The 27669-nt window shown below is 40.1% G+C and overlaps 1 protein-coding gene across 3 annotated transcripts in view; it reads left to right on the forward strand.

Moving 5' to 3' along the window:
• The first annotated feature begins 897 nt into the window (after positions 1-897).
• hcrtr2 (hypocretin (orexin) receptor 2) overlaps positions 898-27669 on the forward strand; it is a 35997-nt gene continuing 9225 nt past the window's right edge. Inside the window, exons 1-4 of one of the 3 annotated variants that reach the window (XM_030441447.1) lie at positions 1240-1322; positions 3400-3499; positions 15684-15862; positions 23970-24213. In XM_030441447.1, coding sequence (XP_030297307.1) covers positions 15713-15862; positions 23970-24213 — 394 coding nt within the window. In that variant the 5' untranslated portion in view covers positions 1240-1322; positions 3400-3499; positions 15684-15712. Of the gene's footprint in view, positions 1323-3399; positions 3500-15683; positions 15863-23969; positions 24214-27669 lie in introns of all 3 variants that reach the window. The other 2 variants (XM_030441446.1, XM_030441445.1) reach the window with 2 other exon arrangements.

The raw sequence follows: 27669 nt of genomic DNA on the forward strand, positions 1-27669 counted from the left end.
GAGTCTGAAAAATGTTACATTTGAAATTAAATAAGGAGGTGCCACAATGCCCAGAAGGCTGTTTGTTGGGAGGTAAAGTGGATTGTGTGAAATCGAGAGAAATAATGTGTTAGCTTTTCTTTCCTGTGAGGCGGATCCTCCTAATGAATTGGAAAATAAGGAACTTAAACTGTTTTTGCTTGAATCACTGGCTAAAGGACTCTCGTAGAACTCATAATAATTGGATGTGCAGCCTCAGGGCTGCGGCTTCACAGAGACAATGGACCATGCACACTAAAAAAAGAATAAACAGGGGGCCTATTATTAAGTCTAAGAATGTTATAAGATAAAGTACAATGGACAGGATTCTGAAGTAGAAGGCAGAAAACAGGGACGCTGGAAGTAAGTGATAGCAAATTGTGTGCAACATTCATGTTTCTCTGTTTATTTGAATGGCCAGGATAACTTATACCTAGTAGTTATTAACACAAATGTACAACAATTTGAAAACGTTTTACATCAGAGAGCAAATTTGAACTTCATCAACTACAGGTGACAGCAAGGGGATGACGAGGGAGGAATTCTTAATATATATTTAGACCTTCTTGTAAATTCTGTAAAGGTTGTACATGAAAGGATTTCTTTCCATGTGTAAAACACATACATACAAAAAAAACCTAAAATAAAAAATAATCTAAAAAAAGAGAGAACATTTGCAGTGGCATATGATATATTAGAGCCAGGAATTATAATAATGCACCATAAATTCAGTATTATAAATGACATATCAGTAGGCTGTTTAGTGAAATGGACACAACCAGGACCAGGACAATGAGTTTTCCCTCTTGATCCCTCACTCAGGCTGTCCCCATCCCTCCCCGCCTCCCCCCTCCGTTTGTCCCACCTCTTCAAGTAGCTCTTGCTCGCTACAGTAATCTGTGTTGTCGGTGTCTGACCCCGCTGTGGTCTCGCATGGAGGCAGAAGAGAAATCAGCGTCACACTGACGAGGTCGGGGAAGCGCTACAGTGCCGCGTCCTTGCCGGCAGTCTGCGCAACAACCTGCGGTCACTGCAGACGCACGGAGAGCAGCGAGGAATTACAACAGACGCGCAGACATCTGGAAGGATGTCCGGGATCACCGGGAATCTGGATTGCGAGGACTGTTTGTCTCCTGCACATGTGGCCAACAGCACGGAGTTACACCCGCAGCCCACTGTGGATGACGACGAGGAACTTCTGAGATACATCTGGAGAGAGTACTTGCACCCCAAGCAGTATGAATGGGTTCTCATCGTGGCTTACATCTTAGTGTTCTTCGTTTCACTCATCGGAAACTCGCTGGGTAAGTTGAGTCTTTGGTGTATGTCCTTTCTCATCCGTGCGTAAAAGACATCTTCCAGCAGGAGTTCACTTTGGACAACTTTCCCGAGCACGAGATGAGATTATTGCTGAGAGCAAAAGAGAACCAAGTGCCACAGCGACGACATAAATTGTAAAATAGTCCAGTTTATCCTTTGATGTTCAGTGGAAATGGCAGCGGCGCGTCTGCTGAAGGGGAGGACGGGGCACAGAGCGCGTCTCTCGGTGCGGCAGAGCGCAGCGCGGATTGATCACAATTGGACTCCCGCAGATGCGTTTGAAGTGACAGATTGTAGAAGATGGTATCACTTATGGCACACTGTGAGCGCAGCATGGAATCTGGGAAAACAAGATCATAATATGCAGAGATTGGTATCGCATTCACAGCCATACAATTTTGGACATTCTTTTTTTTGCCCCTCGATTATTTTTGATCTGATCTCCACCATAATCTGAGTGCATCTGAGGAAAAACCACTCAGTCAAAGATGATGACAAAGTTCTCTTCATTTTTATTGCCATTGCTGCTATATGTGAATATAGCAGCAATGTGGCCAAAGATGTCAGGGTGTCAAAAAAGTTATATTTAAAAAAAAACAACTGCTCATGTCCCATTTGTAGCTTCAATCTCAACTCTCAGTGGTGTTTTGTGCCACTATTGTTGCCTGATGCCCCCCCCCCCCCCCCCCCCCCCTTTTTTTTTACCATCTAATGCGATTTCTATTCACTTGAACATTCACCCCCCTTTTCCTTATCATAAACAGCATCACATTTTGGTCATAACCGTCTCAGCAAACCAAGGCAGACCAAGTGTGTCTCCATCCACTCAGAGAACAAGGACGCTGGTTAAAAGCTGCAGATAATATATTTTTTTTGGTATGAACTCTCGAGTTGTACTGCAGTACCACTTCCAGTGAAATATGATACAATTCGGCCTAATATTTATGTTATCAGCTATATATCATATCGGTGAAAGTATAGCGGATAAATGGAGCCAACAAATTGAAACCAAATTGCTCTCATTGACACACCGAGCGCAGAAGCTAAACAGTTCGATGCAGTAGTTGTCAGCGTGCGCCTCTGAAGTCTGTCTGCAATCTGTCAATAAACACAGTGCAGAAGACGAGAAGGAGGAAGAGGAAGAGGAGCCCGCTGTTGTTGCACTAATGCTGCTGAACTGAGGCACCCCTGTAGAGCCATGCAATATAAAGTAGAGAGGCAAACATTGTGTTGCTCGTGTGGACATTTGACAGTTTTAGAGGCAGACAACTGGATGTTATTTGCAACAACACTGCAGGAGGGAAAAAGTCTTCAAGTTTGAGCACAAAACATCTCATTAATCCCAGCCATCACCCTCAGGTGTGCATAAACTACCAGCCCGGAACTTTATTCTGAAATACAAAAATGTGTCATCTTATATCTGCCATGACAAGCAGGTAATTACTGGGAAAAGAAAATCAGTTTTGTGCATCCCCAATCCCCTAATCTCATGCACACTTCTGTTTGATATGATCGTACATATCTAAAAACCTTTAATCAATGTACATGGAGTATCTGCTATGGACAGGTGTAAGAAAAGCTTGCAGATCAGTGTATTTGTTTAATGTTGCAGACAACTTACAGCAATAATTCATTCCGCCATACACCTCGGCCTGGCTGGTTCTAATGTGCAGATAGACAGGGAGCGACGTCAGGCATGCACAAGTTGTGATTGCAGTAATCAGGCACCACCAGCGACCACTGCACCGTTTCAGAACTAATCATTGTTTTATACCAACTCTGTAAAGTCAGCGGGTGATAGGTCTGGAACTCGGCCCTTAAAAACAAATTGGGGTAAAAATAAACAGCAGGCCTGCCAATGAGACACTGTGCAAGCTGCAAAAAGACAGCAAACACAACAGTCTTTTCACCTCTCTTCCACAGATGAAGAGAAAAGTATGCCTAATAAAGTGTTTTACGCACCATGTGCGTCCTGTCTGTCCCCAGCATGTTGGATTCAATTGCTTCCACAGTCCATGAACTATGTGTCACATGGACTCCTCATACTTTTTTATTTTCCAGATACATTTCCATCTGTTTGTCTACAAATCCAGGGGGTATTGGTGGGAGGACTGGCATATTTCATCAGGGGAGGCATTCCTTTCAGAACCAGAGTTGACAGGTACTCATTAAACCTTAATTGCCTCCTTTGGATATGGAAGCACGGCGGATACAATTGCAAAGCAACAAGCAAGGCTTTTAAAATCATCCCAGCCCGTCTTTCTTTTTGTCCCTTTATGCCCGAGACCTTTTGTCCATTGTATTTTGTAGCAGCCTCCTCACCTGCAAAAACAGCATTAAATACACACTAGTAAATACACACTAGTAAAAAACATGAACACATTTTTTATGTTCACTGTCTGAATCACCATTGTAATGTTAAGTTATCCAGTGGAATTTACAACAAAGAAATTAATGTATGTTTAATGAGCTCCGTTGTTGGGTGTGGGGGTCATAATGCAGTCACTACCTCTGAAGTGTGTGTGCTGCTTCTTAGGCCTGCAAAATGTCCCTCCGTCATCATGGCTCCTAATGTATATTGGACATTGTTTTAACAATTAACAATGGATCAACGACTGTATGTGAAAGGAGTCACTCATATTACAAATCCAGATAATTATTATCCAGCTCTGTTAAACCTTCTAGCACCTTTCAGCTCATTGTTTTGGTTTTACTGCCTACAGCTTTACTGTTTTTGTTCACTCTCATTATTTCCAGACGCCCTGTTTTGTGTCCAGTTGACAGATTTTGAGATTTGGGATATCGTTATATCGAGATAGTGTTGTCTTTTCCTGGTTTAAAAAGCTGTATTACAGTAAAGTGATGTATTTTTTTAATTTCACCAAACTGCGGCACCAAACTACTTCTAATGCTTTACCCACTTGTAGTAATATTTTGTGAAAGTAATAATAGTCAATCAATTATTTAACATTTAATATTATGTAAACTTCCTCTGGCACACAGTGCATACAGTCTGTCAGAAACCCACTACAAGGTACTCAAGACATACTCCAGACCGCAAAATGCAGTAACACAGAAGGAAGAGTTTCGCAAACACATGAGCATTCACAGGCTTCCATAAGGATGAGTGGAATTTGGGTTGACGTGCATACAGACACAGAGCTATGTGGAAAGCAAAACATTTAAAACCCCCTCTGTACTACCTGCCCAGCACCAACACTGCACGCAAACAAAGTTTTGGACTGGCTGGTCAACAAAGTGAAGCATTTGGCAGCAAATGAGTCAAATATTTTCTTCCGGAGCTAGTGGAGACCAAAAATAGAGCTAAAAGGAAAATGGATATCAGCTTTACATTCATCAAGCCAAAAAAATGACTCGTGTTGAATACTAATGTTGCTTTTTGTCTGTTGGCAGGGTAAGTATAACATTGCTAACTCATTTACCAAATCAGCTAGTGTTGTGTATACATTTTTTTTCTGCTGCTTGCAAATGTCTTAAAAATCTGTTAACTGAGTTTTGATAATGCCCAACCTTTCACTTTTAAGCTCTTCTGTTAGGAGTGCAACATAGTGGCCAACTAGATGCCAGTGGGGGTCTTTGCTCCAAGAAAAAGCCAAGTTTCTTCGATGAGAAGCCCCCACAGAGAAGCAAAAGCTTACTGGCTTCTGATTAGCTACCTCTGGTGAACCTCCATGACAGTCTCAGCATGTGTCAGCATCCGATTCATGCATTTGGGTTTGCTTTAGGTTCAAATCTAAATAGCATCCATTTAATTATGACCAAATAAACAAGGAGATCAGAGAGGGATTAGACTTTGAAGTAAGTGTACATAATTGTTGCTGTGGTGGGCACCCACAGGCCACAGAGCGCCAACAAGAGCCTCAAATCGATAAAAGTCAATTATTTCCTCAGATTGTAATGAGTTCATGCTCAGACTCTAGGCCTCGGTTCATTCTGTTTGTGTGTGCCAACAGCTGAGATCCTGCTTGCTGAAGGAGGTTTTCATCTCATGTTGTGTTGAAATCAAATAGCCTTTTAAAATGATAACTAATTTCCAACGGAACGACATGCACAGTATACTAATGTGTGTTAGTGAACTTGACTGATGGGTAATGATACTTATTCTTTTTGTAATATGAGATTAAATGCATCTGTTCAGTAAAATGTTGTCAATTAACAACATCTTACGCAACTGGACTTGTTTCAGTTTCTTGAAGATGTTTCACTTCTAATCCAAGAGGCTTCTTCAATTCTACCTAACTGGAGGGGAGTTGCAGGCTTTTACACTCTGCGTGGGAGTGTCCTTACAGAGACGGATGTGGACTCAGAGTTTCAGAGTTGTTAGGTCCGCTTGTGGGTTGTTGACTCAAATGGCCTTCATGTGGATTGCTAGGGCAAGGTGAGCCCTGGTGTGAATGGTTGTTAAGCTTACCAATCACACCTTAACAACTCTGTAACTCCAACAAAGAGCTTTAATGCATGCAAACTATCCTCCAGTTAGTTAGAACCGAAGAAGCTTGGAAGAGATGTGAAACGTCTTCAAGAAACCGAAACAGTTGCTTATGATTAAGCACCTAGAACTACCATAACCTGGATGACTGATGTATAGTAAAGTTTTTATGAGGTGATGATCTAAAGTGCTCCAAAGGTGCTTCAATGTAAAAGTACAAGCACTTTGAACTAAATTGCAGCATGTTTAGCGCAAACTGGCATTTTTAACCTGAGTCACTACACTGGCTTATAAAGACACAGTCTAAAACCTGGCGGAATGTGACAGAGAACTCTCTTAGTTAACCGGCATCACTGAATCTAACACGATTTATAATAACCTGTCTCACAAGGCAGCTTATCAGTATTACATTCAAGATGCAGAGACCACAGCCAATTATGGAAGTATCAAGGGTGGAGTGAGTGGAATATTGATATGAATATTTTTATGCGCAAATTGAAAAAGCCCTTAAGTGGCGGAAAATTGCTGCCACCAGCTGTTTCAATGTCGATGAACCAGCTAATTATAATTAGGTAACAGTGGTGGGTGGAAATAACATTAATTTGCATTTTGTTTGACTATTTAATATACAAAATTGGTTAAAATTGCACTCCAATTGGATGGTTATAATAATAATAATAATCATAATGTGGCAATAGACATTGACATAATAGCAGAAAAGTAAAAGAATCAACAGAGATTAATGGAGCCAAACACAATACAAAAATGTTATCGAAGCTCTAATAGGAATAATAATGCAACCTTTACATACCTCAAAAGAGTAACTAAAGGAAACTACTTAATCAACAAATGCATTGTAAAACAAATACGAGAAACTATGAGAAACCATCATGGCTATTATATTATCAAACAATCCCCAACTTAAACATCCAACATATACAAAGCAATGTATACGCCAGTTGGATTGTGTAGTCCACTATCTCTAAAACACAGGGATACAATAAAGTTACCTTTGTCTCCAACTCCAACCTTATGACCATCTTGGAGTGCTTGGCAATACTTTTATACATATTTTTACTGGTGTGTGGCTGTTGTTTTTGTATACAGTGATAGTTTTGATAAACCATTGCTAACGTCAAGTTACCATGGCTCTTTTTACACTTAGTGTAAGTAAAGCTTTGCCCCCATTGTCCATCTAATTAGCCTGCGACGCTAGCGTTGCTGGCTTACCACGACAGTAAAGTTATTATCAAAAAGATCAGAAATGCAAAGAAAAAACCCCCCGAAGACTTTCATTTCTTTGTTTAGAAAGGCTAGGGCAAGTTCAGATGAGGACACATCCTTTGGCATTTTCTGGAAAAAACTAAACAAAAAAAACCAAACCTTAGTTTTTCAAGACTGGAGCCTTTGATGCAGCTCCTGTAAAAGTGTTTTGGGGGATGTGCACTCTCTCCACAATGCTTGTCCTGGACCTGAAACGAAATTGCTTTGAGGGTGTAATTTTCCTCAGTGGTTTGACATGATTGGAAAGAGGCGGATCAGGATGTAACATTGAGAGGAACCTGATAAAAGAAGCAGGACAAAGACTGGTCACTGAAGATTTATCAACTCCTCCGGTATCTCCTGTTAAGACAGAGGCAGAGGACAAAGAGTAATGTATGGGCCTTTGGCAGCAAAAGGAGCAGCTGATGGCAACGGTTGACTTGTTAATCACAGCGGAACACAAAACTTAGAGCAAAAATATATGTTTGTTCACCCAGAGTGCAAGAGAAGTCCTTAAAATACCTTTACGCTTTGAAGGAAGAGAAAAACTTTCTTGTGTATACTGTGTAAGAAGTCGTCTCTAGGCGTTGTCAATGAAATCTAAAAGTAAGAAGGAGTTGTTGTGCAACCGTCATTCATAAAGAGTTCACCCAGAGATTTCAGTAGACTGCCTCAGGCCTAACAGAAAATGGTAGAACGTTGTGTTTTTTTTCTTTTTTCTAATATATATCAGGCTGTTTAATGTTGATTAATCAAGCACACAACTCCCTGATAAAACAAACTATACGAAACTTCTCTGGAGACAAACAAAACTTTCTTTGAAGTCGATTTTGATTTGGCTTTTCAGCACAAAACTTTCAGAGTAAAAACTGTAGCTGAATTGTAAACTATACCAGAACCTTAACTTATTACTTCTTTGGTTGATTTCACATTGTGTGTGCATGTGTGTGCGTGCGTATGTGTGTGATCAAAACATACTGTGGTCCTGGCAGTGCCGGCCCTGAGTAATTTGGTGCCCAAGGCAAGATCTTAGCTGGCGCCCTCTTGCATCGCAGTCAATTTCACAATCAATTTTCATACACTCACACAGAAACTGCATGTATATATTCAAGATTTTATTTCTTTTTCAGTCAAAAATGTTACACCAAATAAAAACTGAAAAAAGAAACAAGTGATAAAAATACAATATAAATAAAGCATTGTGCAAACATATTATCTCTCAGCCTCAGAGTGCTATCTCTCACTTATCTATTGTCAGCTGCTTTGCAAAACGACCTCTGACTCCTTCCATGTTGCCATGTGGGTATTGTGCTCCCGGCTATCCTCATGAACCTTCAGCAAGTGGCTTGCATTGTTCCAGTCCTTTAGTCCTTCCTTATTAAGTCTGTATTCTTTTGGAGGAAACATTTAGCAGCATATTTCTGTTTGAGTACATCAGCCAGCTTCTTTTGATTTTTTCAGCATTGACTAAAACTCTGTTACAAAAGTCATGTTGACACTCTCCCATCTTTATTTTGGGGAATTGTGCAACTGCTTTTTTAATTTGAACTGGTCCTCTGTGAACTAGCTCTCATCTCACTTTTTCAGTTAGAAGAAATGGCCCGTCAGCCTTTAGTCCTGATGCTGTGTCACCCTGCTGTGCTGAGGTAGAGGGACAGGAGCACCTGCTGCTGTGTCACTGGGCTGGTGGTGGTGAAATATGTTAAAAGTGCATCTGAAGAGAGAAGAGAAGAATATGTGACCACTGGATGTTACATTTGAATAAAAAAAGAGATGCCTGATGTGTGCTATACATAAGACTAATATAGACTGATAATGAACATGTGATGAGATTCATTCAGCTTTATTGTCATTGCAATGCAATTCAGTCTAACCAGAGTACAAGTGCAGTGTATATATATATTTCGCCTATGAATGATATGGGAAAGCTAAGGTGTGGAGTATTAACAGTGATACACTTTAACTGCACTTTAACACTGATGTAAATTTTAACAAACATAACCTGTGACACAATAAACCAAAGGCTTACAACATCCCTGTTACAAAGGGGAAGGAAAACTAATAGCATTTTAACCGACATACAAGCAGGAAAGACACCTGTAAAATCGGTAATCTCTCTCCGGTCAGATTCAGGCAGCTCGCCTCTCGACCCGCCCCCCTCACAGAGGACAGGTACAGTGCAACAAGCCAGAAGGCATCTTTTGTAGCTGGAAATACCACAGAATCAATTTTGATTATGTTGCTAGGTGTCTATATGTCTGTGAACAGATTTTTATCGGCGCATTAGTGTCACACCTGCGCACGATACAGTCACAAAACTTTACAGGTGTTCAGTTCTGAGATCAAACTGAAGGTGCTGTAAGTACAAGAAAGGTAGGAAGTAGGAAATGTGTTGTTAGCATGTCAAAAGTTTATTGTTGCTGGTGGAGCGTTTCTACTGTCATGTTTAGCGGTACAAATCTTGACTGGGTGTAATGCACATATACTGTACGGAGATCTTACTGAACTACATTTCAAAGTCTCAGCACCACTGATTTTCAGGAATCACACCGTGGTCAGTTGAGTTTGTTTGTCCGCTTAATGGGTAAGAGGGATTATGGTTCAAAAAGTGACTTAAGTACACAGCAGTGAGGGCTGGCCAAGGGGGCTATACCAAAAATCAAGCAAACATGTACAAGGCATTACACCAGTCTACTTAAATAAATGAAAAGGCCTTGATTAGTATTTGCTGAGCTAGTTCACATACTTTATTCTTTCACTAAGATGACTTGACAAGTGCAAAACAAAACTAATGGACTGATGTACGTGTTGTGGCATTTCGGCTCTCCAGCCCATTCAAGAGAGACGAAGAGGACTCAGAGACACCGATGACCTACGTTGAAATAGTTTATACAAACTTGGCCACGGAGGAACAAAACAACAGCACAACTGTATGCACAATGCATTGTCAAGACAAAACTCCTGAATCTTTCTCTAGTTTCAGGTTATATCCTCTAAGCTCAGGACCATGGGAGTCAGTGTGCTACAGCAGACAGTTCGAAGCCCATCCTATGAGTTTACATAAAAGACAGCCCTGGTTTGTCAGAGATCCGTTTTGTTTTTTTCCTTGTGTGTCACGTTTGTCACCACAAAGGCGCCGGAAAAGCAGGGGAGCAGTAGCTTAAAAAGCAGCAGATCACAAACTTCACCCAGAAGACATTGAACTTGTTTTGAAAAATCACAATCAATCAATGAAAAAATGAATAAATACAACTCTGAATCAGACACATTTTTTTCCAGAGCGAGGAGGAGTGAGACATCTGACTTCTCACTCATCCGTGGTGAGGGTTGAACATGCACCGTCCTGATCAGGCAGCTGACTGGCATGGAAACCACTAAGACCGGCTGCTTTTGTTCAGTTTCTCCTCCAAACTCAGCACTGAATGAACAGTGTTCAAGCCCCGCTTAAAGTGTTGACAGGCCAACAGACTTGACTTCAACACACGTCATATCAACATGTTCTGTAAACATACCTACAGCAGTGTTGCTTCGTGTTGCTTAGTTAACAAAGACCATGAGAGACATAAACTCATAGATCAGAGGTCACTATGCCCTCAGCCATGCCTCATCAGGCCTGACCTTTATACAGGGTTTGTACGAAATCGTATCCTGTGTGGTCAGAATGTTGTGGGCCATAGATTTTTCTCGGAAAATAAGTAAACATGATAATACATAAGATATAATGTGCTATATATATTTTATCAGTGAATGCATTTATTTGATGGAAACAATGCAAATAGCCATAGTGCCTGACTACTAGGCCTACTGTAAGGTACGATGCAGCACTACTACAATTAAAACAATGCTTGTAAATCAGCTCTCAAGCAGCCCTCTGAAGTTTACCAGTGTCCAGCGTGTGACATTTCTTGAGACACAATGTTGTTGTGTTGTCCATGGTCGTGTCTTGATGGTAAAAACAAGAACTGTGAAAGATCGCCCTTTATTTTTCCCAGGGTCGGGGCAGCAGTTAGCTGTTCCCTAACCTTTGTCATGAAAGACATTCAAACTTGTCGTCACAGGTAAAGCACAGGTGTAACTTATTACATTAATGATAGCTTAGAGCAGCCATGGAAAAGAAGAGGACACTGGCACACCTAGATGACATACAGCATTAGTTAAACACGGTTGACATCTTTAAATACATACTGACTGTAAATCTTAATGCCAGTGACACATTACAAAAAAACTCAACAAGCTGAAACGAGCAATTTTTCGGCTTTGTAAACCAGACGATGCATTCAGATTTAAATTTTGAGGATGCTTGTGTTGGCAACGTTTTCTACTTTCCATTCCAATGTTTTTTCTCGACACATGTTCGTTCTCCTACTCCCTTGTTGCATTATAGTCACAGTGTAAAAGTCTGTAGGCCTCAGTAACACCGATTCCAGAGATGAATCCATAAGAAGCCATTCTTAGAGGGAAATAATGAGTGCAAACCACATGAACCACAAGGACCGAATAACACAAATACAAAACACAGATCAAAGCAACAAATGGAGCAGTTCACCAACCCGAGGCTTTCTCCCTCTTAATTCTGACTGAATGGTGCCTGCCCTCGCTTGTATAAATGTGGATCTAACAGTGCTCCGGGGATTTACTGTAACGTGCCACTCTTCGTGCGCGGTTGTGAAAAATGATGTGTGATCCGTTTTGTCTCTAGTTTTTCTCAATGTGCCTGTTGCGCCTCAGTTAGCGTAGCAGCGTGGGGAGCTGTGAGTGAGACACTGGGGAGGATAAGGAGCTTACTCATATCTTTCTCCCAGCAGAGAGTAAACAAGTGCATCCAGCGTCAGCAGCTTACTGTAACTCTTATTGCACAAAAAGATGAATGTGCAGCCATGATTGTGTGACGCTGAAGCAGTTTACTGCCCCTTTGTACTGTGGGTAAAATCATCGAACGTGGACTAATTCATTCAGACAAATGTGTCGATTGGCTAAGACATTTTTATTATCGCTCTTTTTATTTTTGAGTAACATTTGAGCATCATTGCAGAATCAGAATCTCCTTTCTCAACTTCTTCTGTAAATCGCAAACAAATACAATTGATGCAAAAGACTAAATTGCTAAATATTAAAATTATGTTCACAGTGCTGATCAACAGCCTCTCAGAGCCCACCAAACGTGGTCCAAGGAAGGATAACCAGTGACCCAGCAACGAGTGAAGGCCTGGCCTTCTAGTTGAAAATCCCTGTAGCAAACTTTTAATTGTTAAAAAGAAATGGATCCAGGCAACAGATGAATAGCAATCAAGAGGAATTAAGTAGTAGTCCTAGTAGTCCTTTTTTTTTTTAATTCTTTAATTTATTTCCAGCTAGGCATACTTAAATTAGTGGTAGCAGTGTTTTCTTTTCTGCAGGCCACTTGAACATTGTTATTTATGTTTTCTTACCTTAGCGACTTCAGTTTAGCGAACCAGCTAGAACAAGTACAGCCCTTCATGGCAAAAGTTTTCCCTGATGGCAAGTGGCCTCATTTAGCACTCTGAAAAAAATGTTCAGAAATGGTTTGATAAAGCAAAGGTAGACGTGAGAAATACTCCTTAATCTGACAGCAGTCAACACTAAAGAGAGAGCACCGTATACACAGAGGACTCCATTCCTGTCTGATTCACTAAACTGTTCACCTACGAGACCACTGAACGTCTCATAATAGATATGAAAGGAGAGAGCTTCAGTACCCTCTGCTCCTCTGCTTCACCTACTAATATCTGGCCTTGAGTGCTGAGGGCTGAACAAACAGCACACAATTCACCCAGTCCACAAGGGCCCTTAAGAGTCCACCAGATTTTGCTTCTCAATCATCTTTAAGGAACAGAGCCAGATTAATTTTGTGTTAAATAGTTCACGAATTGATGTATATTGTTCGTGTTCGATTGACAATGCCCAATTTCAACGCTGCGTGTGATCCAAAGCCTGATGGTGTGCTATGCAGATGGCTAAACAGATGGGTCTGTGTTACATACCATCTGGCGAGTCAGGTTTCATGGTTCCCTCTTCATTTCAATACAGCAGTAGTTGCCAATTAAATTGATGGCTTGTAGAGCAAGTAAAACGCAACATGAGCCAACTGCATTGTTATGAATACAGACTAAAACACACATTTTACACGAGTAAAAGAGCCTGAATAAAAAAGTATAGTGCCTGAAACCAAATGAGAAAGGTTATGCATGCCTACAGATGCAGCAGCCGGTAGCTCCTTCAGATTTATACATTAATGTTTAACCGTTTTCTATTAGATTTAGGCTTTGTTGCTGAAACATTTTGTTGACTGTGGCAGAAATAAATTGATCAGCAATGGCAAAAGACTTTAAGACGACTATCGATCACGGCGTCTTTTGGCCATCCATCCTGAAGGGCGTGACTACTTCGGGATGGGAGGCGTGCTAGTCCTGCTTGGATTCAAAGCTGCTTTAAGGAAAGGAAAATGAAATGGACAAGATTGGACTAAGGCTGGTTCAGGTTGTAGGTCCTTACAGAGGTCTGTCTCCGCCACAACATCTCATATCAAGCCATTGCACTTTACGAGCGATGAGCAGAGGTGGACTCTGTGTTTGCTTAGATGATGCTTTGCGCTCAAACACAGTCCAAGTTGATCAACAGTATTTGAGGTAAATTTCAAAAATGGACTTCTGAATTATTTCCTGGGTGTACACGTGTTCATGCGTATATGTTGAAAAATAACAGCACATGTGTTTTATTTCTGTGTAGCATGGAGGAGCTACAAACTTTAATTCCGTAATGCAACATTTATCAGGACGAAATTGAAGTTTACCACAGCACCTTAACCATCAGCTGCTTTTAACTCATATAGAAATACATCTATTTCTATACAGAATGTACATTTCCCCACCTGCTGCTTCAAAGCAACGTATCGGCGCAGTCAAATGGAGCACTGCCCTTGAAGACAGCTGTATGGGGGAGTGTGGGATATTATCTGAAGCTGAATAATGTACATACATTATTCAGCATACGGGTACAGGAGTGGTAGAGAAATACATTGACGTAAGGGTAGCAAGCTTTCTTCTCCCGTGTCTCTTGCATGCTGCAACACCTGGGACCCACTCTGGTCTTCTGCCCATCTGCCAACTCTGCCCACCTCTGGTCCTCAATACTGCAAATCCTCCACAACTCAGCTTTAGTGACTTTTAAGGGCTGTTCGAAAGTACTTATTCCAAATATGAAACTTGAATCAAAGTAAAAAAAAAAACACACACAAAAACATATTGGCTTGATTTGAAGTTGAAGCTGTTAATCGGATTTGGATGCAAATGTTTAACGTACATAATCCCCCCCTTACTACACTTACACTTACATTTACCTTCCACAGTGATGTCAGTGTACTACCTGATTGTATTGCCCCCTGCAAATACATGGGTCATGGTCGAAAAAGCCTTCCTGCTGCTTTTCAGAATGCATATGCAAGATTTTCCTACCCGCCTTCAAAACCCCTCTGGTCATTTGTACATTCTCATTGCAGCATAGCCTACGCTATCTGAGATCAATAACTTGTCTTTTGGAAACATTGTTGTTGCAAAGTCCACTAATGTCTTCAAGGTCTATCGAACTTTAAAAGGCATAAAAGTTCCCAGGGTTAAATACGTTACATGATGGGTAATGTCCCTCAAATTTGCTGACAGGCTGTGTGTGCTTCACAGACAAGAAAATGATTTCATGCCAGACGTATGTATGAATGTGTATGAGTCCAGAGCCTGTCATTTTTTTACATTTCCAAGTGGCGTTATCAACTGGCGCAGACCAAACTACAAAGACACGTTTGGATACACCTACAACCAGTCGCAGCAGTGAAACTTTTGATGTAGTGTTCAGTGACACATGCGAATTGGGCAGTGCTCGGTCTGTTTTCAAGCAGCTAAAGAAATGTCTGTCATGTTTCTCACATTACAGCTAAACAGAGCACTAACGTGTGAGGGTTGAAATTGGCAGTGCTGTAACAGAATCTTCCTTCATACTTGTCAGCACTACCAACAGTTTGAAAGTGTGACCTGACTGGTGCGTCGTGCCTCGAAGCAATTCAACAGACCTGCAATCAATCAGAGCAGCGAAATGTGTGACTCATTGGGTGCAAACCTGCTCCATGTTGGATAAATGATTGTGATTGACTCATCACAAACCACGGAGCAGAGCAATCTGTTTGACTTTGAGGTGCGGCAGGTGTTTCTGCCGGAGCAAGACACATTAGCTCACAGATCTGTGTGGTTCCCAGGCAGATGATTTTCGATGCTGAGTTATTAGCAGGCAATGATGAGTCATACTGTCACACTGTCAAATGTAAGTTAGAAATCAACGTATTGTCTCTTACTTCAGAGATCTGAAAGACACAATAATGACACAAATGCAAAGCAATACACTGTGGCTTGTTGGTATTGTTTTTTTGGCATATTATATATTGTAAGACAAGACACATTGGATGCATTTTGAAGCCTCAAAATTAGATATGAAATTAGATGAATTTAGACTTTTAGGCCATTATGTGTACCTGCCAATTATGAATGACTTGGAATTGCCATGAGATTTGTGCACAATGAAGTTCTGCTCCCTGCTTGGGCGGTCTTTGATTGTGCCTTATTTTCAGTTTGTTTTGCAGTTTGGAAAAACCGGCACATGCGCACCGTGACCAACTATTTCATCGTTAATCTCTCCTTTGCTGATGTGTTGGTCACCATCATCTGCCTGCCTGCAAGCCTTGTGGTAGACATCACAGAGACGTGGTTCTTTGGAAAGACTCTTTGCAAAGTTGTGCCTTATCTGCAGGTAAGAGATTAACTTTGACCACTGCTTTTTTGTCATTCTTGGAATCTTGTTTTCTTTTTATTTATGAGGAAAAAAATATTGTTTTCATCATCCAACGAGATGTGCAGTGTGTGAGACCTTTAATGTTATCCCACAGTGACTAAATGCCTCGGGCAAATCTTTTGCCCTCTCCATTATTTACATTTTATTGCAGCATCATCCTCACCATGCCAGCACTTCTGCCAAATGAAGATCAATCATTTTACATCACATTGCAGGCACATTGATGTAGCAAACTGAAATTAGATAAGATTAGATTATTGTCTATCTCACAATGAGGAAATTCACTTATTACAATAGCTCGGGTTGCAACAAGTACAGGAAAAAGAATCAGACAAATACGCATAAAGTTAAATTGAAAACAAATAGAAAAAAACAAGCTATTTACAGTAGTTTAGTGATAGTTTATTGTCAAGGTGAACACCCAGGTAATTATTTTTCGCCACCATCTCTGGATGTTCACTGGTTTAATCTGTGGTGTTTTCCTCTGGAAGTTGATTACTGGTGTTTAAACGCAGGTTGTTGCAATCACACCAACTACGGAACAATCCTTCAATGCACAAATCCTAAATCCTTAAAACCAAACTATCTGAACTCTACTTTAATCTTTACACACATCAGTATTAAAGCAATTTTCTTTATAACGCTGTGAGTAAACACAGAAACAATTATTTATTACATTATTTAGAACCCAATAAATCTGAAATAAAAAAATAAGAAAATACAATAAAAGCAATATTATGTCAATTTTGCATTAAACCAACAGCCTCAAAATCATTTTGATGGTACAGTGTCTTGTAAAAGGATAAATGGTGTCTCTGTTGTGTCTCCGCCCCTCATCACTTGTTTCTGAACTGTGTGACTTTAGTGAGAGGGTGATGTTGGCGCTGTAAAGGGTGAAAAGTGTGGAGTTATTTATGAAGGTGAGGCCATGTTTATTGGTAAAATATTAGATAATTTTCCCTCTTTAGACTTCAAACATTTATGTAAAGATCTGATACATTTAAAATGAAAATGTCTCTGAAATATGAAAGGTGGCTCAAACTAGACATTCCTTTCAATGATTCACAACCTGAAATGGTTCAATATGTCCTTTTTCAGAAACTTAATCTGTTTGTGTAAAATCTTATTTTGTAAAGTAACTAGTAAGTGCATCCGTCAAATAAATGTAATGGAGTGAAAAGTACAATAAATCCCTCACATTGATCCTATTGCTGTTGTGTGATTTGTAATCATACTTTAACTGCTGCTGCTTGATTAAACCCAGGAGGATCTTTTGCTCACATTTTAATTCGGCCTCGGGATTACTTCAGATCCCCCGCATTTTTTATTTTCTCTTTGCAGCATTATATATAGGCTCAGGATGATCCCCTGATACAGCATGTTGTAAACCCAAAGAAATAATTGCTTCTTGGAGGAAACTGTTGAGGAAATTAATGAATGCCTATTACTATTACTGCAGCAGCACAGATTAAGTCCTGAAATTTGTAGATTGCAGTAAATCAATGACTGAAATGTGAGTGATTGGCATAAGAAAATCATTAGATGCCCTGAATGACAGCTTGATGCTGCTGGTGTATCTTGCATTGCAGTTCTTTACCTTTAATGGCTTTGCTGTAGAGGCAACTCAATTCAGTTTTGTCTGGGAGTTACATTTGAGAAGGTTTCCACTGACATTTAATGAATGAACATTTAAATGTCATTAAATGTTCACATTAGCATGAGGTGCCAATTATCTTAAATACTAGATAGTATATACTCTATATGCATTAAAGTATTAGTATTAGAAAAATACAGACTGTGTAACAAAGGTTGAGGCATTTACTGCACCCTTTCTACGCAGCGTGCAGATCAGATCATCTCACCATTATGACTGGTGGTGACTGGAGAGAATGTGTTGATGAAAAGTCAATTATGTACAAGGTCCTTCTGCTCGAGTGCTACAGTGCACAGCCGTTGTAGGAAATAACCTTTGGTAACACTTCACTACTGCTGTAAAGAATCAATATTTTAAGAAAGTGTGTTTTTTGTAGTTTTTTATTATTTCTTGATGGAGTTTTTGTTACAGTTTTGATGTCATTATTGTTATGTAAAAAAAAAGTGAAACTTAACACATTCTTACTCCTAACTCATCAAATATGTCTGTTTGCTCTGTGGCCTTAAGTTTCACTATGACGATGTTCAACGAGGTACCCCTCTAGCATCAGTTTTCACATTAAAAGCTCCGCAATGATTAGCAGTGATTCAATACATCAAATACAACGTTGGGTTAGACTTTCAAAATAAAGTGTGCTGACAGTTTGCATTTGATGAAGTACGGCAACATATGACCTTTGGAATGTCATTAACATTATGAAACGAACGCAGTTTAGTTAGTGTTATCAAAAAAAAGTTTTTGGTTAGGCAGAAAAAAATAGGGTTTGGTAAAGATCATACTTTGTGTTAAAATAACTTGCGTGCCATGTGCCATGCATGCCTAGGCTAAAATTAATGTGTATACAGTACACACATAGTATGCGTGTACAGTATGCAGAATCATGGGAGTTGTTGTCTTTATTGTTAAAACAAAAACACCTTTGCTGATAAAAATCTCCTTGACATGACTCATCGATAAGGTAATGCATTACAGTCCACAGTAGTTTGACAGGTGACAGGCGACCAAATGAAAAGCACCGCTATCTTAAAATGACAGATTTCTCTGGGCTTGAACATTGTTGGAAACATTTGGGATTATTTAAGCAAACGACTTAATATAATATTTAACCAAGGCTTGGTTGTTTTTATACATTTTAATGTAGTCATTTTTACATTTTGTATCTTAATTTTATTTGAAAATTGTGCAGCCTGAAACCTTCAAAATTCTGAAGTCTGATACTGCAACCTTGCTGTTGGGGAAAAAAAGAGAGTGAGAAAGTGCAGGTGGTACTGGAGTATTGCCACTGCAGAAAATTAAATATTTTTGGGACAAAGGACATGAAATTTGGAGGCCAACTCCATCTCCTGTTAAAATCCTCTTCGGCTCCTTTGTTTAATTAAATTTCTGTCATGCTATACTGGAAGTGTGTCACCGAAAATAATAGTTTGGCCATGAAAGAGTTCATATAAACCAGTGTGGGATTTCTGATGTGGGGTTTAAGGTGCCAAATAGAATCTGTGCTTAAACCTTTGTCATCCTTTATCTACTGAAAAGCTTTGTCAGCGGAAAATTATACAGCACAATTATACAGAACATTTGTTCTCAGCCTCAAAGAAATAAAAAATTCCAAGGTTACATCCCCTACTCAAGAATAGGGTCTATTCATTGCAGGAGCTGTTTGATATCATGCATTAATGGAAGTGTGAAGAGGACTATTCCCATTCAGTGTAGAGATGTGTCCTCTATTAACTGGCCACCTCAGAGATTTTCAACACTATCCTTTTAAGGTTTAATCAAGGCTCTTAATTAATGTACTTCCTGAACCTGCTGAATAACTTCAAACTGACAGAGCTCTTTTGGGTTAAAAGGATCCTGTTTCCTATTTAATATTCCAATTTCTCAGAGACAGGCTGCATTTAGCAGCCATTATCCCATACAGGCCAATGTGGCCCGGCTCTTTTGTAGCTTAACTTCAGTGGCATGTTGATACTTCATCAATCCCTTGTTGATGAAGTAATAAATGCATCTTCACGTCCTCTCTAATAGTCTTTCTCTCAGGTGTAATGTGGGTTGCACACTTCTTAGCAAAGGGCAGCAGGGTCTCAGATGCTGGATCAAACTTCAGGCTGTTGGCTTTCAAGTTTTCAGGGTCTATAATCATGTTAATATTAATTAATTAATTAATATACATTTCCATGTTAAAATGTCTTAAAACAATATTATGTATGATGTTATATTTTCGTTGAGTTTGTACTTATATTCTCCAGAGAAATCTGTAATGCCATTCAAGGTAAAGTTGCATTTCATTTGGTCATCTGTTATAATCTCCGGTACTATATATGCGGCCGGCCCATGGGCTCATCGAAATTATTGACATTGTTTAAATTCTCCGTGAAAATCTCTAAGATCTATTATATTAGAATGGAATGGAAGTCCAACCAATATTTATACCACTTGCTCACTCTCTATATCTCAGTCATGGTTACCCTGCATACCATCTTAAGCTTATCTTAACTATCTTTAGCCTATCATAATTTTCTATTTATTTATTTTTTGGTCTTCAAAGGCTTAATTGATAGAACAGCTGAAGGTACGACAGGAAACACGATGAGAGAGAGGGGGAGTAACACGCAGCAAAGGGCCCCAGGCTGGGACTCGAACCCGGGGCCGCTGCAGCGAGGACAAAGCCTCTGTACATGGGACGCCTGCTCTACCAAGTGAGCTAAACGGCGCCCCCAGCCTATTTTAATTTAATTATTGTTATTCAGCCATTACAGAACTTTCATGGTCACAAATAAAAAAAACAACCTGCAATTTACCTTGTTTGTTTGCTCTTAAATTAATGTAGAAGGGAGCAAAGCCTCCTGGGAATGGGAAATGCGTTTATCCAGAGCCTATCACTCAGCGTTTATCCAATAAACCGATTGCAGGTGAAGTCTGTTTATAGAAATGTAGGGGGATAAATGAGCGGCCCCTCCTCTAATGGCATGACCCTACAAGATAATGACATACTGTATGTCAGACAGAGAGAAAGCAAGCAATTTCGAGGAAAAGTACAGGATTTTCGACAGTTGACAGATTTGCGTGGTTGCTTGTTGTTTTACACATGGAAGGCACGAAGAGAAAGGAGAAGAAGAAGCGGATGCTGGAGGGGGACACATCAAAGTGCTAGAAAATTATGGATATATTCCGGGGGGGGGGGGGGGGGGTTGGGCCAGTGGTGTGCCGGCGCATTCAGAATTTTCTCGTTGGATTTTGGTGCCCCACTCCACTCCTGGCCAACATTCCAAGGTCAATACACCTGTCAATGTGCTATTTATTTCCTCTCAGGCAGAAGACAATTATGTGAGGATTTGTCTTTCTTTGCCTACAGGGAATGCTCTCTCCCCTCTGCAAATGAATGAAATTACAGTCGTTATCAAGATGTTATCTCGGATAACATTGGCATTCTTAAGCTAAGCATTTCAAAGTGATGGAGCTGAGTGTTTATTTCCCAGAGGAAATGAGCCCACCAGAACCCACTTGAAAGAGACGGAATCCTCAACATTTGCTGTTTCTCATGCATCAGCACGCCACATCTAATGTTGTCCAAATTTTTTGTGACAGTGCTTTGAACTCATTACAGAGGCTACTTGTTGCTTTTTGGGCAGCAAAAGCAAAAAACCAGGGTAAACAGGCAGACTGTAACCACGACAACAACTGTGTGACAGGGCAGCACAAAGTCAGTGCTTCAGCTTACATCGACTGCATCAGACTCAAGTCAGATTCAAATGTTGAAAAAACAGCTGATGTATCTCTGTATCTCTTTCCAGATGGCATTTGTGGCTGTGCGTTTAACTGAAACTAGGTAGACTCAGTTCAACTAAAAGATATTTTGTAAAAACATCAAAAGGGTGAAATAATTCAAACAGAATTGTGCAGTGACCAAAAAAAGTGAAAATAAAATGTTTTATATATTTTAGAGTCTTTTAAGTGGTAATGAAGTGTTGGCAAAAGATCCTCAAGGGCAGGTTAACACAAATTTGGTGCACTAGTAGGTTATAACACACATCATGTCAAGTGGTATGGAATAAAAATGAACCATAGTGCGCATGCTCATTCCGTAGCAACAATTCAACTCAATGAGGTTTTCATTTAATTCCAAGAAAAATAGGATCAATTCAATGGATCTGTTGACTATAAGAGGATGTATAACCAGACTTTGTGTCAAGGCTGTGGTTATGTTTGCATCCTCTTTATTGTATGAGTTTCAATGTCATCATACCAAGCTTAACGTATTATTGATTTCCTGTCAGGCAGAGGACAATTATGTGAGGATTTGTCTTGTTGTGCCTGAAGGGCAATGTTATCTCCCCTTTTTTACACAGCTTTTAAATGAATGAAATTAGTTAACAGACATCATCGAGTATACCATTGGCATCCTTAAGCATCCTTTAGATAGCGTTTCAATGTGATGGAGCACAGCGTTCATTGGCCGTAGGAAATGAATCCCCCACAACACATAGGTTTATCTCCCGCACGAAATTGATGAGAATGAGCTCGTCCCCAACATGGGAAGTTTCTCGTACTTCAGCACGCAGCATCTAATGTTGGTCCAATTTCTCAGATCAATAATTCAGATTAGGCTTTATCTGGTAGGGCTCGGTCTGACCAGAGGTCCTCTTGAGAGCAAGGCGGGTGAGTGATTCAGAGAGTGATGAGAGCAGACTGCCCTCCATCAAGGAGATAAGGAAAAAACAGTGGGGAGCATTGACTTCAACTCCCAGTGTCCTTTCAGACTAACTGAACCCTGCAAATCTGACCTCACACTGACTCTAACACATTTTGATACCATTAGGCCATTATCGCCGTCTGATGCTCTGAACTACCTGGATGTGTGCTTGACCTTAACAGTATTTTCAAATCTATTGTAGCCACTGTATTTCGGTGAAGACAAATGATTGCTCTACAATTTTTCTTTTTTAAAGAAAAAACATAGTTAAAAAAAAACTCATTATGTTTGTGCATTAACCACCACACTGACTTCCCTGATGCCATCAGCCAAGGCCAGATTCAGCATGTTGTGCTGCAACACAACATGATGTTCTGCCATTCAGGCTTTTTAATACATACTAACTCCTATCTGTTGGAACATGTTCTTATTTTAGACGAGATGCTTGATGATAAATTCACCGTTGCTACCGGAAAGCACACCCATTTAATCTTTTGGAGGAAACAATACATGTATTTGATTCTTTGGTATGCATCTGTGTCTCTCTAACCATCTAAGAACAGATTCCTCTTTGCTGCAACTGACAGAGCTGTCGGCTGCAGACACGGAACTTTTTAGAGATGTAAAGCACATCCCCAGCAAGTGCAAATTTTGTAACACTGTTCCTTATTAATAGCACTAGCGCAGTGACTGTTCAAAACATGCTGTTTTGCAATGATTATATGGTAATGTGAGGGGTTTACAGATCCAGTCTTCAACCTTCTGCACTGCTCACAGACTAAACGGTGCTGCCCTGAAAATATTTAACACTATAAATAGTGTTTGATAGGCCATCTTTATTCTAAAATCTGGATGATTACATTGGTACTTCCCAAGTTGGACCACAGAGATTAAAATCCTGCTGAAGAATATAAAACCCATGTTGACGGCATCTCCCCACGTACCCATACTCATTAACCTTCTGCTTTTGTTTTTCTCTCTCGCTGCAACGTAGTAGTTGCACCAAGCCAATCTCCATTGGGTTTACGTCTGCTTCTCCATGATATCATGTATGAGCTGCGTTACCTCCTGCAGAGCCGCTGAAGCCGTGCCCCTGCTGAACGGTGTTTGCTGTTTAATGTTGCGTGATTGAATTAAACACTGTACTTCCTTTTTTCCTCAGCAACAAACCTCCCAAGTGTGAGGTAGATCAGATGGACAGTTACAGAGATATGATAATAACATCCAAACAGACGCACTAAGATTCCTCACTTTATTATTACATTCATGTTTACGGTAATGCTTTATTTTAATGTCCTTGTAATAGTTAATTGGTAAGAAGGTCCTCATAACTCTTTACAAGATTATTAACAGTAATACATTAATATTTAAGTGTTAGTAATAGCATAATAAAAATAATATTTATATATTTATTGTTAGATTATAATTTGAGAAATGTGTCAACAGTTCATAAACTACTTAAGAATGTTCTTAATGAGCCTAATCATTTTCCTATATTAAGCATTACAAACACATTAACTGAGTTATACTAACTTTCCTATAATGTTAAACCATTTTAACATCTACTTTATACATTCATGTAAATATCTCATGTGTCACAGTGATAAACCATGATTAAAACATCAAGCTATTGGATCTATACTCTGGTTTTTGACATTACATGAAGGAACTTACCATCCCAGAATACTCAAACTGGTGTTTCTGTTCTTCTTTTCTTCCAGACCATCTCCGTTTCTGTATCAGTCCTGACACTGAGCTGCATTGCCCAAGACCGTTGGTATGCTATCTGCCACCCGCTGATGTTCAAGAGCACAGCCAAGAGGGCTCGCAAGAGTATTGTCGGCATCTGGGTTGTGTCGTGCATCATCATGATCCCTCAGGCTATTGTAATGGAGTGCAGCAGCCTGCTGCCGGAACTAACAAACAAGACCAGCCTGTTCACAGTGTGTGATGAACACTGGGGAGGTTAGTTTTCTTATGAATCCCCCTCAAACACATGAAAACAGTGTGCTCACTTGCTGACTGAAACAATATTTAGACTGACAACGAATGATGACCTATAGGACACAGGACGATGACTTTGAGTTGTCTTTGCTGTTTCAAAGGGATACAACCCTCAGAGGAACATTAGTCATTCTGTGTTCCAAAATCAGTGCACGTACCTGATTCTATTTAGCTCTTGTTTGAATTAGAATTATGAAAGCACAGCAGCGTTCACAGGGTTGATAAGGACCATTAAAGAGGGGAAAATTGCTTTTGCTTGAGTTCATATAAGACAGTCAGGGTTAGCGTCTGATTAAAGTCCTAGTAGAAGGGGAGCCATGCAAAGAGGAAAATATTATAATCCACCTCACTTAAAAAGGTTGCAGTACTTGAAGCAGCTATTCATTTGATACCTGTGAAACACTGATTGCTTACTCCACATGAAGGTGAAGGTCATGGAACAGATTACTTAAGTGCTATGTACATAGGAACTGTAGTGTTAAGATATCTCCCCAAGCAACGTTTTTGTCCCCTTAATTAGTTTTTTTTTTTCAAACAGTTGACCGTTTGCTAAACCCCACCCCTGAGCAGACCAATCACACTCAGTATCTCAGGACAGTGTGTTTATCTGCACTAATGTTAGCGTGTTACTATGTTCTGCTCACTAGCTAAGTACAATAGTAGTAATCCGGCAATATTGCCAAATGCATTGGCCAGTTATTAAGCATCTAGTTCCACCTGCAAAAGGCAAGGCAACCAACAGTTTAAAAGCAATGTGATCGTCTTCATCACCAGTGATGAGATACCACCTGAAGTCTGTGGTTTATTAACAGTGAGAGTCATCATTGTCATATTAGACTCAGTAGAAGTATGATACAATCATGGAACCTCAAAAGAAAAGGGTCATCACGTCACCAAATCTTGCTTTGGTGCCAGACTGTGGTGCCAGCTGTACTAAAGTCTGTGGAACATTCATGGACAAACCAGTAAAACCCGACATATCTACATTGTGTGACTTCTGATGAAGAAATGCCTCCAGAAAATGAAGGAACACACCTCAGAGAGTAGGTTAACAACGGATTTTTAAAGAACCTGCTTGCAGTGTAATTGCAATCTTATCAGCGGTATTTCGTTGGGCTGGCTCAGTTTGGTTGCAACATTATTAGCCCTGTCAATCATTTGGGGAAAGAAAACAGTTGATAACCTACTCTCTGAAGTGTGGTCTTTCATTTCCTGGAGGCGTTTATTCATTAGAAGTCATACAATATAGATATGTTGGTTTCAGTGTGCTTCTCCATGGACCTCTCACTGACCAAAATACAATATCTCATCTCTCTTTCTTAGGCTACTTGGATAGGATAGGTCTGAAAGATGCTATGTTTTCTTGTTATCTCACAACAGTTCTCAAGGCAAACTCTTTGGATAACCTCATCAATGTGTTGTCAAGCCTCTCAGACAGTTAATAAGTAGCTGATGTATGGTCTCTATCACGTACTGTATTGATTTGTGTCCCCACTGTTTTATGTTATCCCCTCGTATATCAGCCAAGGTAAGCTTGACTCTGCTTCACACCGCTGAGCCAAAATTGCCCAAACTGTGCTGATAAAACCATGATATGCTTCACAGATTTCCAGAAACAACGTTAGCCAGAGGTGTTTTTTTTATTATTCCCTGCTTAGAATTGCATCACCTCAAGAGATTGATGTATTTTTCAGCTCAGTGTTTTTGGGGTTTTTTCCCTGGGAGATAATTACATGTTTGTTACTTTCTCACCATCAAGCTAGCAGACTAGCAGATATCTGCCATTAAACCCATGTCACTCTGAGGGTTATCGAGATAAAGTGTCAGTTTGCAGTATTCTGTAGTTCATTTTTGTTCAGTCACCTGTCCACTGGTTGCCTCCAGTCACCCTTGTCTTGACTCAGTCACCTGGATCAGTCCCAGTAGTTATACAAGACAGCTCATGGCGAGTGTTGGACTGATTACAGATGTTGCCTCTGTGCCTCAGCCACTCCTTGGAATCTGTCTACCTGTCTCGATCATCACTCTAACGTATGGCTGCAATCTGCCACGCTACCTGCTGCCAACTTTCCGCTGTCTATCTCATTAACACAATTTTCTGCGTCAGTTTCTTGAAGGACGCTGATTTTACTGTACGACTGTCACCAGCAAATCCTGTTCATTGACTTTTGTAATAATTAAATGCTTTTAACTCAGCCAAGCACGTCACAGCGTCACTATATCTGGGTCATGTTGCCTCCATAGAAATGTATTCCCTGTTATCTTTGGCCAGGGAGCTGTCAGATGCATCACATTCAAACTGTTGTCAACGTTTGATTTCTGAGTGACTGCCTAGGATTGGCAGACTGGTTGAGGGAGAACACGCGGAAGACGGAGTTATCGCCAGCTGGTTAATGTTTTATTCACAGTTTACATCGCACAAACAAACACTCCGAGCTGGGGAAATCCGTCAGTCAGCAACCGAAAATGAAGAGTGAGCCTGTGGTTATCGGGGCAGCCAGCAGCAAACTTTCGAGCAGATCTGCAGCCCAACAAACTTTCAACTGTTTTTCTGCTTTGGCTTTTGGAGGCAGTTTGCATCCAAAATGTTGAGTTCCCACCTACTAAAGCAAAGTTCTTCCCCTCTTCTCATCCCATTCTCTATTAGCCATCCGACTCAGTGTTGGCTCTGAGAGGGCCCTCGCTTAATAGCCCCTGCACTTCCTCTCCATTAATCCCCATGATATCAAAAAAACATTCTTGCAGCGTCCGCAACTATTTATGTTCTTTTTCCGATTTCCTTTCCGCCTCAGCAGCACAGTTAATCACCATGGCCAGAAATGCCAGGAACCTAATCTCGTCCTAACAAAAACAACACCCATCACACTTCCTACCTGACATATTCTCCCTCTCTCTTTCTTTCCTTTTTGTTTTCTTTTGACTTCCATCCCTTTCTTTCTTTTGGGACAGTCTGCTTGCTATGCTTCATGTGTCCCAGTCAGTTTCATTCCAGCCAAGTCATTATCTCTCTCTTTCACTCTCATTATCTGTTTTCTACTCTTCCATCCAGGATTTTTTCCCCATCCTTGTTTGAAACTTGCCCAACTCAATCTTCCCCTCTGGCCACCTGACACAGTCCATCTAAACTTTTAACTCCACCACTCACTCATTTACACCAATGGCTCCTCCTACAGGCAAGCAAGTTCATCATCAATAATAATACTGGTACATTTTTTTTTTTTTTTATATATATAGCGCTTTTCAGATACTCAAAGACACTTTACAGGTTAAAACAGAAATATAAAATAACAACACAATTAAAATGTAAGAAAAGAAACAAGAATAATAATACATATAACAACATTCAAATAACATTTATGTCAAAAAAACGGTCAAGACATTTTTGACATGATGTGGGTTGTTTAGAGCACTTGGTTT

The sequence above is a fragment of the Sparus aurata genome, chromosome 15 (assembly GCF_900880675.1).
Source record: "Sparus aurata chromosome 15, fSpaAur1.1, whole genome shotgun sequence".
NCBI lineage: Eukaryota > Metazoa > Chordata > Actinopteri > Spariformes > Sparidae > Sparus > Sparus aurata.